This window comes from Lithobates pipiens, unplaced genomic scaffold, assembly GCF_037356315.1.
Source record: "Lithobates pipiens isolate NorthernLeopardFrog02 unplaced genomic scaffold, aLitPip1_a1.2 Scaffold_27, whole genome shotgun sequence".
Classification (NCBI taxonomy): Eukaryota; Metazoa; Chordata; class Amphibia; order Anura; family Ranidae; genus Lithobates; species Lithobates pipiens.
This window is the reverse complement of record NW_027507788.1, coordinates 161,948,043-161,964,176: the sequence shown is the minus strand read 5'-3', so window position 1 is coordinate 161,964,176 and position 16,134 is coordinate 161,948,043. Positions and strand designations below refer to the sequence as shown.

At 43.2% G+C, this 16,134-nt stretch overlaps 1 protein-coding gene across 1 annotated transcript in view; it reads right to left on the bottom strand.

The window, feature by feature from the left end:
* Positions 1-12,982, bottom strand: part of DCPS (decapping enzyme, scavenger) — a 30,411-nt gene extending 17,429 nt beyond the window's left edge. The window contains exons 1-2 of the mRNA XM_077457818.1: positions 12,765-12,982; positions 5,788-5,956 (exon numbers count right to left, since the gene is read on the bottom strand). Coding sequence (XP_077313944.1) covers positions 5,788-5,956; positions 12,765-12,947 — 352 coding nt within the window. The 5' untranslated portion in view covers positions 12,948-12,982. The remainder of the gene's footprint in view (positions 1-5,787; positions 5,957-12,764) is intronic.
* Between the last annotated feature and the right edge of the window lie 3,152 nt (positions 12,983-16,134).

Sequence of the window (16,134 nt, the reverse complement as noted above, 5' to 3'; positions counted from 1 at the left end):
GGGGATGTCTCTACCAGCTTTGCACATCTAAAAAGTGGAATTTTTGCCCATTCTCCTTTGCAAAATATCTCAAGTTTGGATGGAGAGCGTCTGTGAACAGCAATTTTCAAGTCTTGCCACAGATTCTCAATTGGATTTAGGTATGGACTTTGGGCCATTCTAACACATGAATATGCTTTGATCTAAACCATTTCATTGTAGTTCTGGCTGTAAGTTTAGGGGCGTTGTCCTGCTGGAAGGTGAACCTCCACCCCAGTCTCAAGTCTTTTGCAGACTCTAATGCCCTGTACACATGGTCGGAAATTCCGACGGAAAAGGTCCGGATTGGATTATGTTGTCGGAAAATCCGATCGTGTGTGGGCTCTATCGGACTTTTTATTTTACATTGGAAATTCCGACAGAAAATGTTTGAGAGCTGGATCTAAAATTTTCCAACAACAATATCCGATCAGAATTTTTCCGATTGTTTGTAGAGAGTTCTGACCGACAAAGTGCCACGCATGCTCACATTAAATTACGAGACCAGAGCTATTGGCTACTAGCCTCTACGTAGTCCCGTCGTACGCATTGAACGTCACCTCGTTCCAAACAATCGGATTTTCCAACAACTTTATCCGACCGTGTGTATGCAACACAAGTTTCAGCCAAAATCTGTCAGAAAAAATAAATCAGATGGATTTTGTGGTGGGAATGTCTGACCATGTGTCCAGGGAATAACACACTCTTAGAAGAAAACAGATTCTGTTTTCTTCTAAGATTGACCTGTATTTGGCTCCATCCATCTTCCCATCAACTCTAACCAGCTTCCCTGTACCTGCTGAAGAAAAGCATCCCTACATGATACTGCCACCACATTTCATGGTGGGGATGGTGTGTTCAGGGTGATGTGCAGTGTTAGTTTTCTGCCACACATAGAGTTTTGATTTTAAGGAAAAAATTAACATTTTTGTCTGATCTGACCAGAGCACCTTCTTCCACGCGTTTATGTGTCCCTCACATGGCTCTTCACAAGTTGCAAATGGGACTTCTTATGGCTTTCTTTCAAAAATGGTTTTCTTCTTGCCACTCTTCCATAAAGGGCAGATTTGTGGAGTGCACGACTAATAGTTGTCCTGTGGACAGATTCTGCCACCTAAGCTGTGGATCTCTGCAGCTCCTCCAGTTACCATGGGCCTCTTAGCTGCTTCTATGGTTAAAGCTTTCCTTGCCCAGCCTGTCAGTTTAGGTGGACGGCCATATCTTGGTAGGTTTCCAGTTGTGCCATACTCTTTCCAATTTTGGATGATGGATTGAACAGTGGTCCGTGAGATGTTCAAAGCTTGGATTTTTATTTTTAATAACCTAACCCCGCTTTAAACTTCTCCACAATTTTATCCCTGACCTGTCTGGTGTGTTCCTTGGCCTTTATAATACGTTTTGTTCCCCTAGGTTCTCTAACAAACCTCTGAGGGCTTCACAGAACATCTCTATTTATACTGAGATTAAATCACACACAGGTGGACTCTATTTACTAATTAGGTCACTTCTGAAGGCAATTGGGTCCACTAAGTTTTATTTAGAGGTATCAGAGTAAAGGGGGCTGAATGCAAATCACACTTTTCAGATATTTATTTGTAAAAAAAATTGAAAACCATTTATTGTTTTCCTTCCACGTCACAATTATGTGCCACTTTGTGTTGGTCTATCACATACAATCCCAATAAAATACATTTATATTTTTGGTTTTAACATGACAAAATGTGGAAAATTTCGAGGGGCATGAATACTTTTTCTTTTTTTTTTCAATATAATTTTTTTTTTTATTGTTTTTAGAAACAAGTCAGGGACGGTACAGTTCAGTGGCAACCATAACAGAAGAACCGTAGATGAGTAATTACTTTGAAAACAGCAGGCTTTATGTCTAGCTTGACAAACACCTATCAGTAATAGCAATGTGATCTGTGATATCATTGTTCATGACATTGTGTGGCACATAACACTGGCATTGTAAATCCTAGAGTGGGTATGATCACAACATCCCCATCAACAAAAACTCCAGTGAACTGGCCGAGCCCCAAGGGTCGTTGGGGGGGGGGGGGGGGGGGGAGGACAGAAGGGATAAAAAAAGGGAAGGACATGATTCCAGAGGGAACAAAAAGGAGAAAGAAAGGAACAGTATAGTGGGGAGGTGAGGTAAAGAAAGGTTGGGGTGTAGGCCTGAAGGCAGTGAATTAGTAGCCACTCTGAATTGCTGTCGGACCTGTAGTGATTTGTTCCTCATGACCCAAGCTGGGATGCACCTTCATTGGAGAGAATAAAGATGTTCCAGATCTTTCATGCCTTAGAATCTTTTTCCTGTTTATTTTGGGCTCTAAGGACCAACTCTTCTATTTTTTTTTTTAATTTCCTCCACTCTGTGCAACCACTTCCTAACAGACGGAGGTGTGCTTTTTTTCCACATAAAGGGAATGCAGGACTTAGCGGTAGAGCTGCACGATTAATCGTTATCGCAATTTTTTTCCCCCCTTGCGATCTTGACAAATATTTCCCAGATTCTTTCAATGCAGGGAATTCTCTCTGCTCTGCTGAAGCCGACAGCCATCAAAGGAAAGGGAAAAGAGAAAAAAACCAGGCAAGAATCACAACATTCTTTAACAGTAGAACTTAAGTATAAACATTGTAACGATTTGTCCTTTAGATCAAAGGAATATACTTTGGTGTGAAATGAGGGAAGTTTAACCACTTAAATGCTTAACCTCTAAAGCCAGCCCAATTTTTTTTGCAGTTGTCATTGGTGGTTGGGAAATACTTGTGTATTAACTGAGGGATATAGTTCCATCTAGTCAGAATCTTATAGCTGGATTCTTGTATTTTCGTACAAATAGATGTTTTTAGGGAGAACCTGATTATAGTTTGTTTTTTGGCGTCTGTGAAGGGGCGTTGTAAGTCAAGCTCCCACTTCTGTAGCAAAGACAAGTCAGGTGGTTCTGATGGGGATTTAAGTAAAACATAGGTTTTAGATGGCACTTGGGGGGTAGAGCCTCTTCGTTCTTACAGTAATCCTCAAAGGTCGTCAGGGTCCGATTAAGTCGAGCCGGAATAGCGGTCGAATGCAGGAAGTGGTGTAGTCGTATTGCTTTCCTGAATGGTGGCTGGTGTCACTCATCAGTGATTGAATGAAAGGCCACTTGATTGACATCTAAAAAAGGCCCGATCCCGACCCGCCAATAGGAGCGCCTCATATTCTGATTGTGCAAGTCCGGGGGGGGGGGGGGGGGGTCTTGGGGACGACGCTGGGTTGCCGAGTAATGGGAAAAAAGGGGAGTCTCTAGTGAAAAGGGAGGTTGTCAGTATAATTGTCCAGCCTGTGCAGAGGGTAATGCCTATTATCGGTTGGGATTTCAGAGCAGAAGGAAACGGTTAAAACACCACACGGCCCCTTTCAATGGAACCTCAGTCTGGGCTTGTTCCTGTTGCGTCCAAAGTTTTGTCTTACAGTGCTGGTTCCAGTCAATAATTCTCCCTAGGTGTACCGCCAAAATAGTCATTTCGTATGTCAGGGAGAGCTAGACCTCCGTAATGCTTGGGTAGAGTAAGGTAGCTTCTGCGTAAGCAAGGTTTCGAGTGGCACAATCTTGATCAGTAGTGTTTGAAATAGAAAAAGAAACTTTGGGAGTATACACATCTTGAGGAGGTTGCATCTGCCAAACCAAGTGTTTAGGCCTTTGTTCCACTCCTAACAACAAGAGGGTCTTGATTAACACAGGCAGAAAGTTAAGTTCAAAGATGCGTGTCAAATCATTAGGAATGAGGGTTCCCAGATATCTGAGGGTGCAGTCTGACCACTGAATTGTGTTTGTAAGGATTTCTGTCTATTTGGTGCTACATTAATCCCCACTGCTGCGGACTTATCAAAGTAAATTTTTTGATTAGACAATGTACCATATCTATCGAACTCTCTGAGGAGGTTCGGGAGGGCCACTACGGGGTTAGTTATTGAAAAGAGGAGGCCATCTGCATAAGGCAAATATTTTGTATTGGGTGTTACCTAATGTTATTCCTGATATGTCTACTGTAGGTTGGAGCATATGGTGCACAAAAAGGGTTCCAGCGATAGAGCAAAGAGAAGGGGAGAGAGAGTGGACACCTCTGTCTGGTGCCATTTGTGATGGGGAAAGTATCCGGGAGGACACCATTGGCTTTAACCTGAGCTGTTGGTGTGGAATAGATATTTGAAATCCAATGCAGCATTTTCTGTCCCAATCCAATGTGTTTAAGGACAGAGGACATGAACGTCAAGTTGACGTGGTCAAATGCTTTTTCAGCATCTGTGCTCAGGAAGATGCACCGCATTTTAGTCACAGAGGCTATATGAATGAGGTTGAGCACAATGGTGGCATTATCTCTAGCCTCTTGTGTAGGGATAAAACCCACCTGGTCTAGATGAAGTATATCCTGTACGTGTTGGGTTAATCTGTTGGCTAGTATCTTTGTAAAAAGCTTGAGGTCTATATTCAGAGGGGAGATGGGTCTTTACCGAACTTATGTATAAAGGATATGTGTGCCTTCAGCGTATCTCTGGGAAAAGGCACCCCCCCCCCCCTCACTGAGTGCGTTGAATAGCTTCACCATGTAAGGGCCTAGAGGTGGTAGAAGGGATTGATAATACTGTAAGTGAAACCATCTGGGCCTGGGGCTTTGCCCAGTTTCATCACTGCCACTGCTCTTTGCAATTTGTCTAGGGTGATGGGGGAATCTAACTCCACACCCACCTCAGCAGAGAGCTGGGGGAGTTTGGATGAGGTAATATAGTCCTCCATTACTGCTTCGTTGGATAATCAAAATGGTATTTTGTATCAGGATGAGTAGTAATCCCTTTGCAATCTAGAGAGGCGTGACTCTTTTCTGGATGAATACTTTTTCAAGGTACCGTATATCAGGTATCCTATCCTGCCAGAGTTGTGCTGTGTAGCAGAACTGTGTAAATCTCAGGACTTCATGGACAGAAACACAAATCCATCCACAACAGCCTTCATATACGGTATTTATTTCATCTGTGTATTTAGCCGTTTGCCTTGAGTTGAGCTTTAATATTTGCAGCTCATAAAATGGTTCACAGTGAGAAGACACTGAGGAAAGGAGGACAGCAGAGTCCTTTAAAAGAGAAGTATGGGAATAAAAAAAAAAAAAAAAAAAGCAGGCTCATACTCACATATGTGTATGCAGCATCAATCCAATGCTGTAGCTGTCTGCAGCTGCCTCTAAAATCGAAAACTGAGCAATCCCATGACCGCTGATCGCTTGGTTCTCTGTCTTCAGTGAGCAGAGCACTGCAACTGTCAGTCAGACGCAGCCAAGAATTGCACAGGCCCCAGGATTTACACAATTGTGCCATCTCTGAGCTGGAATCAGTCCAGGAAGTAGTTAGTGATCCTGGATGATGCCAGAACAAGGATGACACCATTCTTCTGGAAACAAAAAAGTGGACAAAGACATTGTCAGGAAGGAATACTGTGATCTCTGTGATTGGTAACAAATATGTGGTAGGGTTGCACTCTTGCAGAAACCATGTAATGTTATTTCTTCTGCAGTGCCAGCTCCTACGTCACTACAGAACACAGCAGGGGCACAACAGTCAGTAAGTGGAACCAGGTAACTTATGGTGTTTGTGGAGTCAAGCTGATGCTGTGAGTGAAGTCTCTGCTCCCAGAAACAATGTACACCCTGGAAGAAAGCAGCCTCCATCTCCATCCACAAATTTGTCTATGAGAACCGGTCACTATTTTATGAGGGGAAGTTTCCACTCACCGTTTAGCTCCGCAGGAGGACTAAGGTGGTAAACTCCATAGATGTCGTTCTTCAGCTGCACTGTCATTGCTGGGTTGTTGCCGAGAAGATTAGACACAGATTCAGCCTGGAAGGGCGCCCTCTCCATGATGACAACGGCATCTTCTGTGGCCTCACCATCACCACTCACCTGGAAGCAGAAATGGCACGGTTCAGGAACAAGGACCTAATTTAGATCTAGGTTTTCTGTTTAGATGGTGCACCTCCAAGCTTCTGCAGGCTGCAGTTTAGATGCCTCAAACCAAATTCCTACTATTCCCCCAACCTGTGCCCCCCTCCCCTGACTTCTCCATCAAGATCAATATTACAACTATTAGTACATCCCCTCATGCCAGCGTACTAGATGTAATCCTAGACTCTGACCTGTCCTTTTCGGCCCCAAGTCCAATCGTTGTCCAAATCTGGCTGTTCTTTTTTGCTCCTTTTCCCTTTGGTTTTTCTGTTTTTATATCTATTGCTGGCTCTTGGTCCCCTGGATCAGTATTTGTTTCCAACCACATCTCTCTTACTTTGGTCCCACATCCCCGTCCTGCATGCACTGGGTGGGTACAGGAAACTGGTACTTTCACCATTTTATAGGTTTGTTGGGATTTAGCATACTTTCCCCAACTTTTACTACCCATCTGTAGATGTGATTTTTTTTTGGCCGTATGTGGCTTTATACATGCCCAGAGTAGGTACAGGTAACTGATATATTTACCACCTTATGGAGTTGATGGGACCCAATTTTTACTGCCCACTGATGGATGTGACATTTCTGTCCATGTGTGATTTTATATGTGACAACACTGAAGAAATGACACTTTGCTACAATGTAAAGTAGCGAGTGTATAGCTTGTATAACAGTGTAAATTTTGTGTCCCCTCAAATTAACTCAACACACAGCCATTAATGTCTAAACCGCTGGTAACAAAAGTAAGTACACCCCTAAGTGAAAATGTCCAAATTGGTTCCAAAGTGTCAATATTTTGTGTGGCCACAGTTATTTTCCAGCACTGCCTCAATCCTCTTTGGGCATGGAGTTCACCAGCACTTCACAAGTTGCCACTGAAGTCATCTTCCACTCCTCCATGATATCACAGAGTTAGTGGATGTTGGTGACCTTGCACTCCTCCACATTTCATTTGACGATGCCCCACAGATGGTCAATGGGGTTTAGGTCTGGAGACATGCTTGGCTTGTGCATCACCTTTACCCTCAGCTTCTTTAGCAAGGCAGTGGTCATCTTGGAGGTGTGTTTGGGGTCGTTATGATGCTGGAATACTGCCCGGTGGCCCAGTCTCTGAAGGGAGGGGATCATGCTCTGCTTCAGTATGTCACAGTAAATGTTGGCATTCATGGTTCCCTCAATGAACTGTAGCTCCCCAGTGCCAGCACTCAGGCAGCCCCAGACCATGACACTCCCACCACCATGCTTGACTGTAGGCAAGACACACTTGTCTTTGTACTCCTCACCTTGTTGCCACCACACACGCTTGACACCATCTGAATCAAATAAGTTTATCTTGGTCTCATCAGACCACAGGATATGATTTCAGTAATCCATATCCTTAGTCTGCTTGTCTTCAGCAAACTGCTTGTGGACTTTGTGCATCATCTTTAGAAGAGGCAGATCCTCAGAGAGTTCTTTGCCATGAGGTGCCATGTTGAACTTCCAGTGACCAGTATCAGAGTGAGAACGATAACACCAAATTTAACACACCTGCTCCCCATTCACACCTGAGACCTTGTAACACGAATGAGTCACATGAGTCAAATGATGGGGAGGTGGTGAAGGTATTGAATTTATTGTTCTCCTCAGTCTTCATGAGGGAATCAGGGGGGGGGGGGGTTCAGTAACCAAAACTGCAGTGTTTATCCTCATGACACATCACAGGAAGAACCTTCATGGTTAACAGAGGACAGAATTAAAATTAGACTTGGGAAACTTAACATTAATAAATCCCCAAGACCAGTTGGCTTGCACCCATGGGTACTTAGGGAACTCAGTCAAGTAAATTGCCAGATCATTATTCCTAATTTTTTACTGACAGTCTGACTGGAATGGTACTAGCTGATTGGAAAAAAGCCAGTGTAGCACCATATTTAGTCGACTAAACTCTCCAGTACATTTTAGTCAACTAAAATCTAATGTGCTAAGCCCTTGTACACACGATCAGAGATTCTGACGGAATGTGTCTGATCGGAGCATTTTGTCGGATATTCCGACTGTGTGTGGTCTGCTTCGGACTGTTTCCGTCGGAATATCCGTCCGACCAAATTTTCCAACTTGCCGGAAATATTTTCCGACAAAATGCTCCGATCGGACATACTCCGATCATGTGTAGAGAATTCCGATCGGACAAAGTGCCACGCATGCTCAGATCAAATTCCTACATCAAAGCTATTGGCTACTAGCCTGAACGTAGTCCCGTCATAACGAAATAACGTCATCACGTTCTGAACGATCGGATTTTCCGACAACTTCGTCCGACCGTGTGTATAACAACAGTTTCGGACAAAATCCGACGGATTTGGTTGTCGGAATCTCCGACCGTGTGTACAAGGGCTAAGAGTTATAAACAGGCAATAGGAGGAATATGGTGGCAGCATTTAAACAAACCACAGCAGCAGCAACAGAACCATCCAGCTCTAGTGAGGAAAATTCCCCCATGACGGAAAAGGACTGTGAGACTGAGTCCAAAATCAATGACCTGCGGGGAGGCATTTTTATTATTCTTTTACATGATGACAGTCAATTATCAATAGGCTATGAGATGATTGATATTGGGGCTATCTGCTCTACTGGTGTATCTTTGTTATTTTTCCACTTTATTTGTATCTCATGTAAAACTACCATTTGGTCTTGCCTGGTGCACACCTTGTAGTCCACATGATGCAGCAGAAAGAGGCAAGTGTCAAAGTGATTGTAAACCCATTAACCCCCCCCCCCCCCCCCAAAAAAAAAAAGAAAAAAAAAAGGAAGCTTGGAAAGCAAAGGCATAATGAGTTAGCATGCATAGCATACTAGCTTATTATGAATTACTTACCCTAGATCAAAGCCCTCACATCACTCCTCGTACACCACTCCGACCGGTGACGCTTTACTTCCGGGTATCGCGGGCTCTGCCGCTGTGATTGGCTGGAACCACAATGACGTCACTCCCACACATGCACACGGGAGCTCCCGATAATGGCACACTAACTGAAACAAACGGCACGTACATGCTGTTTAGGGATGAGCTTCGAGTTCGAGTCAAACTCATGTTCGACTCGAACATTGCCTGTTCAGTGAACAATTTGGGCTGTTCGCGGCAAATTCGAAAAGCCGGAACACCCTATACAAGTCTATGGGAGAAATCTAAAGTGCTAATTTTAAAGGCCAATATGCAAGTTACTGTCCTAAAAAGTGTTTGGAGACCCGGGTCCTGCCACAGGGGACATGGATCAATGCAAAAAAAAGTTTTAAAAAATGTCAGTTTTTTCAGGAACAGTGATTTTAATAATGATTAAAATGAAACAATAAAAGTGTAATATTCCTTTAAATTTCGTACCTGGGGGGTGTCTATAGTATGCCTGTGAATGGGTGCATGTTTCCCGTGCTTAGAACTGTTTCTACACAAAGTGTCATTTCGCAAGGAAAAAAAAAAGTCTTTTAAAATCACTTTCCATTGTCGACTCCAGTAATACAGAGAACACTCAATGAGTGTTCTCTGTATTAGCCGACAATTCATTCAATGATAAAAAAAAAAAAAAAAAAAAAAAAAAAAAAAAAGCGTGGGGTTCCCCTAAATTCAATTACCAGGCTCTTCAGGTCTGGTATGGATATTAAGGGGAACCCCCTGTCAAATTAAAAAAAAAAATTTGACATGGGGGGTCCCCCTAACAATCCATACCAGACCCTTTATCCGAGCACACGAGAGAGCGCCACCCCCCCCCCCCTCCTGAACCATACCAGGCCTAAAGGGTCTGGTATGGATATTTAGGGGGGCCCCACGTAAAAAAAAAAAAAAAATTGACACGGGGTTCCCCTTAATATCCATACCAGACCTGAAGGGCCTGGTAATTGAATTTAGGGGAACCCAAAGCTTTTTTAAAAAAATATATATATTTTTATCAATGAATGAATTGTTGGCTAACACAGATAACACTCATTGAGTGTTTTCTGTATTACGGGAGCCGACAATGGAAAGTGATTTTAAAAGACTTTTTTTCCTTGCGAAATGACACTTTGTGCAGGGACAGTTCTAAGCATGGGAAACATGTGCCTCTTCACAAACATACTATAGGCACCCCCCGACAACGGCAGTTTTTAAAACTTTTTTTTGCATTAATCCATGTCCCCTGGGGCAGGACCCGGGTCCCCAAACACTTTTTAGGACAGTAACTTGCATATTAGCCTTTAAAATTAGCACTTTAGATTGTGAACGTTCGAGTCCCATAGACTTTAATAGGGTTCTAAAGTTCACACAAAGTTTAGGTCTGTTCGCAGGTTCTGGTGCGAACCGAACAGGGGGGTGTTCGGCTCATCCTTAGTGATGTTGCTTCAGTGCCGAAGACGTCGGCACATGCAGATACAGGGGATATCTCCTAAATCGTGCAGGTAGCTACATGTATACCTTAATATAGGCTTAGTTGTAGTAAAAAGTGGTTGTAAAGGGTTTACAACCACTTTACGACCGGCGCACGCCCATGTACTGCCATTTTTTGAAGAGGGATATCTCGGTAACGGCAGCAGCTGCTCCCACAACCAAGATATCCATCTCTTCCTGTGCCCTCCGCCGCGTATCGGAGCCGTCGGTAGCGGCGGAGGCGATCGGGTCCTTTCCTGTGCTGGGTATAGAGACGAATGAGGCTAAGATGGCCCCCACTCGTCTCTATATCATAGGAGGGCGTAAATTAGGTCAAACTGTCACTTCCGCCCATACCTCTTAAAGGCACATTTTTTCAAATGACATTTTTTTTTTTATTGCATTTAAGTCCAAAATATGAGATCTGAGGACTTTTTTGACCCCAGATCTCATATTTAAGAGAACCTGTCATGCTTTTTTCTATTACAAGGGATGTTTACATTTCTTGTAATAGGAATAAAAGTGATACATTTTTTTTTTTTAAACAGTGTAAAAATAAATAAAATTAAATAAGAAAAAATAAAAAAGGTTTTTAAAAACACCCCGTCCCGACGAGCTCGAGGGCAGAAGCGAGCACATAGGAAAATGGTAGTCAAACCACACATGTGAGGTATCGCTGCGATCGGTAGATCGATGGCAATAATTCTAGCCCTAGAACTTCTCTGTAACGCAAAAAATCCAACCTGTAGAATTTTTTAAATGTCTCTTATGGAGATTTCTGATGCTAAAAGTTTGACGTCATTCCACGAGCGGGGGCAATTTTTAAGCGTGACATGTTGGGTATCAATTTACTCGGCGTAACATTATCTTTAACAATATAAAAAAAATTGGGCTAATTTTACTGTTGTCTTATTTTTTTATTCAAAAAAGTGATATTTTTTTTCCAAAAAAAGTGCACTTGTAAGACCGCTGCGCAAATAAGGTGTGAAAAAAAGTATTGCAATGACCGCTATTTTATTCTCTAGGGTGTAAAAAAACCCAATATAAAATGTTTGGGGGTTCTAAGTAATTTTCTAGCAAAAAAAAATGTTTTAAACATGTAAACACAGAGTCTGAAAAAGAGGCCTGGTCCTTAAGTGGTTAAGAGAATCTTTGATAAAGCAAGTTCAATAGTGAACGTCTTCAAGTCTTCCATCGTAACACGGAAGATATTGGAGCAGTGTGGCCTTACTCTTTTAAATGACTGTCCCACACGCTGGTCAAGTACTACTAGTATATTCAACATGACCGCAAGGCTCCTCAAACTGAAAGAGTCAGTCTGCCAAATCGCAAACATGGGATAGGACAGCTTGCTCCCTAGTAAACCGGCAAAAGCTCACATCATTGCATGACCTATTGCTGCCTTTTGTGGAGTGAAACATACTAAAATCCTCCAGAGTGACACTATGGGGGGTTATTTACTAAAGGCAAATCCACTTTGCATTACAACTGCACTTGAAAGTAAAGTCGCTGTAGATCTGGGGGGGGGAACATGCATGGAAAATAAAAAAACAGCATTTTAGCTTGCACATGATTGGGTGATAAAATTAGTAGAGCTTCCCCTCATTTCAGATCTGCCCCTTAGATTTAGAGCAACTGCACTACCAAGTGCACTTTCAGTGCAAAGTGGATAGGTGGGTGTATATATATATATATATATATATATATATATATATATATATATATATATATACATATACATACACACGTAAACAACAAGTTTGAAAAATAGACTCAGTCCCTAAGTGGTTAAATTATTTTTATTTTTTTCTGGTACTGTAGTCTGTCACAATTTCACAGGTGCGCACAATTTAAAATCTTGATGTGTTTAGCATCTATTTACTCGGTGTAACATCATCTTTTACATTTTACAAAATAATTGGGTATTATATTAGGTTTGTGTGCACTAAAATGAAAGTGTATTTTTCCTGAACATTTGATTAATTGCTGCACAAATATATTGTGTAGCATTAAAAAAAAAATGCAACAAACAATTTTATTTACCAAGGCTTTTAGAAAATGTACAACGTTTTACAGAATTTACTAGCAAAAAAAATAAATGCAGATTTTTACATGTGCCCTGGGCTGGAGGTGGTTAAATGCACTCGACTGCTATCAACCTGGTTTTCAGCGCACTGATATGAAGGGAATCTAACACAACCTTCTTGAGCTTTTCCTCTACCCACTAAAAGTGTATTATTGTTGTAACTAAAATTCAGAAGAAAAGAATAATCAATCTTTTCTCTCTCCCCCTGCAGAGTGGAGCAATGGTACAGTCCAAATGCCCCCCCTCTGCTTTTCGCAGCAGTGGAACAGTCCCCCGATGGTGAGGTTTTCCCGCTCTGGTACCTTTCCGTGAAGAAAAATCGTTTTGTCTCGCGCAGACTCCTTTAGGACGGCGCTCAGACGGAAACCGGGAAGAGGGTGTTCTCCACCCGCTGAGGTCTCCTTCTTTGCGGGGCCGTTGTTGTCGGCTTCATCATCCCGCTTCCTCTTCTCTCCCTTCTCCGCCATTGTGTTACTGTGCTCCATTGTGTGCAGGACGGTCGGAGCTTAGCGCCACCTGCGTCCCCACTTGGTATACTACAGCTGCACCATGTTATCGCTGTCATCGTTGGTATTGAAGAGCGCCACCTAGCGCGTAACATGTTATCTGCACTATAATAATGATTATATTTATAACGATTACTGTTATTATTAATGATCATAACTAATGTTTTATATTAACTGAACAGATGCTTAAAAGTAAAGTAAAACTAAAGCCAAAGCTTTTTTTTCTTTTTTTTTTTTTTTAGTTTGGATAGAACATTTTGGGTACAACATGTTCTGATAGTAAAAGTCTATGGGGCCAATGGTGCACTATTCTTCACCAAAGCTCCTGCATGGCATTGTCATAAAATGCGTGGAGAAGTCTACAGAAAAAAAATCACACAAAAAAAGCCGGTAAAATCACCTGAATACGCTACGCTCAGGTGTGAATGCAGCCTTTACAATGGTTGTGCCTTTTTTTTTTGGTCCCTGTAGATTTCAATGGGAGCGCCTGAAAATGTGTTCATTTTTTTCCCCCACGTGATATCCAGTGTTGATTTTGACAGCAAATTTTGATTTAGTCTTAAAGCTAAAAAGACATTTTAGTCTTCTGCAAGTGTTTTTTTAGTTTTTGTCATAGGTTTTGACTAAAATGCCATTTTAGTTTTAGTCCCATTTTAGTCATCGTATTTTAGTCAACTAAAATCTCCAGTACATTTTAACCACTTCCCGACCAGCGCACGACGATGTACGTCGACAGAATGGCACGGGCAGGCATATTGGCGTACAGGTACATCCAATATTCAATGCCGCCCTGCCATCGGGAGCGTGCCGCCGGAGGCGCGCTCCCGTGCTGGTCGGGACCCCCGTGAGTCCGGTCGCGGGACCCGCGGACTCGATCGCCGCGGGCATCCCCGCGATCGTCTCACGGAGCGGCCGAATGGAGGAAATGCTGTGTAAACAACATTTCTCCATTCTGCCTAGCAACTAGTGACGCTGATCTCTGCTCCATGTGATTGGAGCAGAGATCAGTGTTCACTAAATGAAAGCCCAACCCCCCCACAGTTAGTAACACACCCCTAGGAACACTTAACCCCCTACACTGCCACCCACTGGTTAAACCTTTCACTGCCAGTGTCATTTACACAGGAATCACTGCATTTATATAGCAGTGATTACTGTATAAATGACAATGGTCCCAAAAATGTGTCAAATATGTCCGATGGGTCCCCCACAATGTCACAGTCACAATAAAAATCGCTGATCGCCGCCATTACTAGTAAAAAAAAAATAATAAAAAATTAATAAAAATGCTATAAAACTATCCCTATTTTGTAAACGCTATAACTTTTGCGCAAACCAATCAATAATCGCTTATTGCGATTTTTTTTACCAAAAATATGTAGAAGAATACGTATCGGCCTAAACTGAGGGAAAAAAATGTTTTTTTATATATTTTTGGGGGATATTTATTATAACAAAAAGTAAAAAATAATGCTCTATTTTTGTTTATAGCGCAAAAAAATAAAAACAGCAGGGGTGATCAGATACCACCAAAAGAAAGCTCTATTTGTGGGAAAAAAAGGACGTCAATTTTGTTTGGGAGCCACGTCGCACGACCGCGCAATTGTCAGTTAAAGCGACGCAGAGCCGAATCGCAAAAAGTGGTCTGGTCTTTGACCAGCAAAATGGTCCGGTCTGCAAGTGGTTAATCTAATAATATAATTTTAGTCAACTAAAATCAAATGTGTTTAGTTCAATTGTAATGCATTATTAAAACATTTCTCTAGAACATTGGTCTTCAAACTATGGCCCTCCAGTTGTTCAGGAACTACAATTCCCATCATGCCTAGTCATGTCTGTAAATGTCAGAGTTTTACAATGCCTCATGGGATGTGTAGTTTCACAACAGCTGGAGGGCCGTAGTTTGAGGATCCCTGCTCTAGAATGTCCAAACTCATTATATACTATCCTGGAGTAAAAATAAAATATAATATCATGTTATTTCTGGTATTAAGATTTGAACAAACTCACAGATACAGATTTAGATGGTCTGAGGAATCCTGTAATGCTGCCCAGTCTGGACGTGGATGAGGATCTGAGGAGGAAGCCAGAAATGCTGCACAGTGCTCTAGACGTTGGTCTGAGGAGGAGGCCTCCTGTAATGCTGCACAGTGCTCTGGACGGTGGTCTGAGGAGGAGGCCAGTAATGCTGCACAGTGCTCTAGACGTTGGTCTGAGGAGGAGGCCTCCTGTAATGCTGCACAGTGCTCTTGACGGTGGTCTGAGGAGGAGGCCAGTAATGCTGCACAGTGCTCTAGACGTTGGTCTGAGGAGGCCGCCTTTAATGTCCTGCTCCTGGACTACTTTGAGGAGGAGGCCAGTAATACTGCACAGTGCTCTGGATGGAGGTCTGAGGAGGAGGCCAGTAATGCTGCAAAGTGATCTGGATGGTTATATGAGGAGGAGGCCTGTAATGCTGCCCAGTGCTCTAGACGGTGGTCTGAGGAGGAGGCCTGTAATGCTGCCCAGTGCTCTGGATGGTGGTCTGAGGAGAAGGCCAGTAATGCTGCCCAGTGCTCTGGATGAAGGTCCTGGGACTCCTGTTATGCTGACCAGTGCTCTGGACTGTGGTCTTAGGAGGAGGCCAGTAATGCTGCACAGTGCTCTGAATGGTGGTCTGAGGAGGCCAGTAATGCTGCACAGTAGTCTGAGGAGGAGGCCTGTAATGCTGCACAATGCTCTGGTTGGTGGTCTGAGGAGGAGGCCTGTAATGCTGCACAGTGCTCTGGACGGTGGTCTGAGGAGGAGGCCTGTAATTCTGCAGAGTGCTCTGGTCGGTGGTCTGAGGAGGAGGCCTGTAATGCTGCACAGTGCTCTGGTCGGTGGTCTGAGGAGGAGGCATGTAATGCTGAACAGGGCTCTGGACGGTGGTCTTAGGAGGAGGCCAGTAGTGCTGCACAGTGCTCTGAATGGTGGTCTGAGGAGGAGGTGAGTAATGCTGTACAGTGATCCGAGGAGGAGGCCAGTAATGCTGCACAGTGCTCTGGATGGTGGTCTGAGGAGGAGGCCAGTAATGCTGCACAGTGCTCTGGTTGGTGGTCTGAGGAGGAGGCCTGTAATGCTGCACAGTGCTCTGGTCGGTGGTCTGAGGAGGAGGCATGTAATTATGCACAGTGCTCTGGGCGTT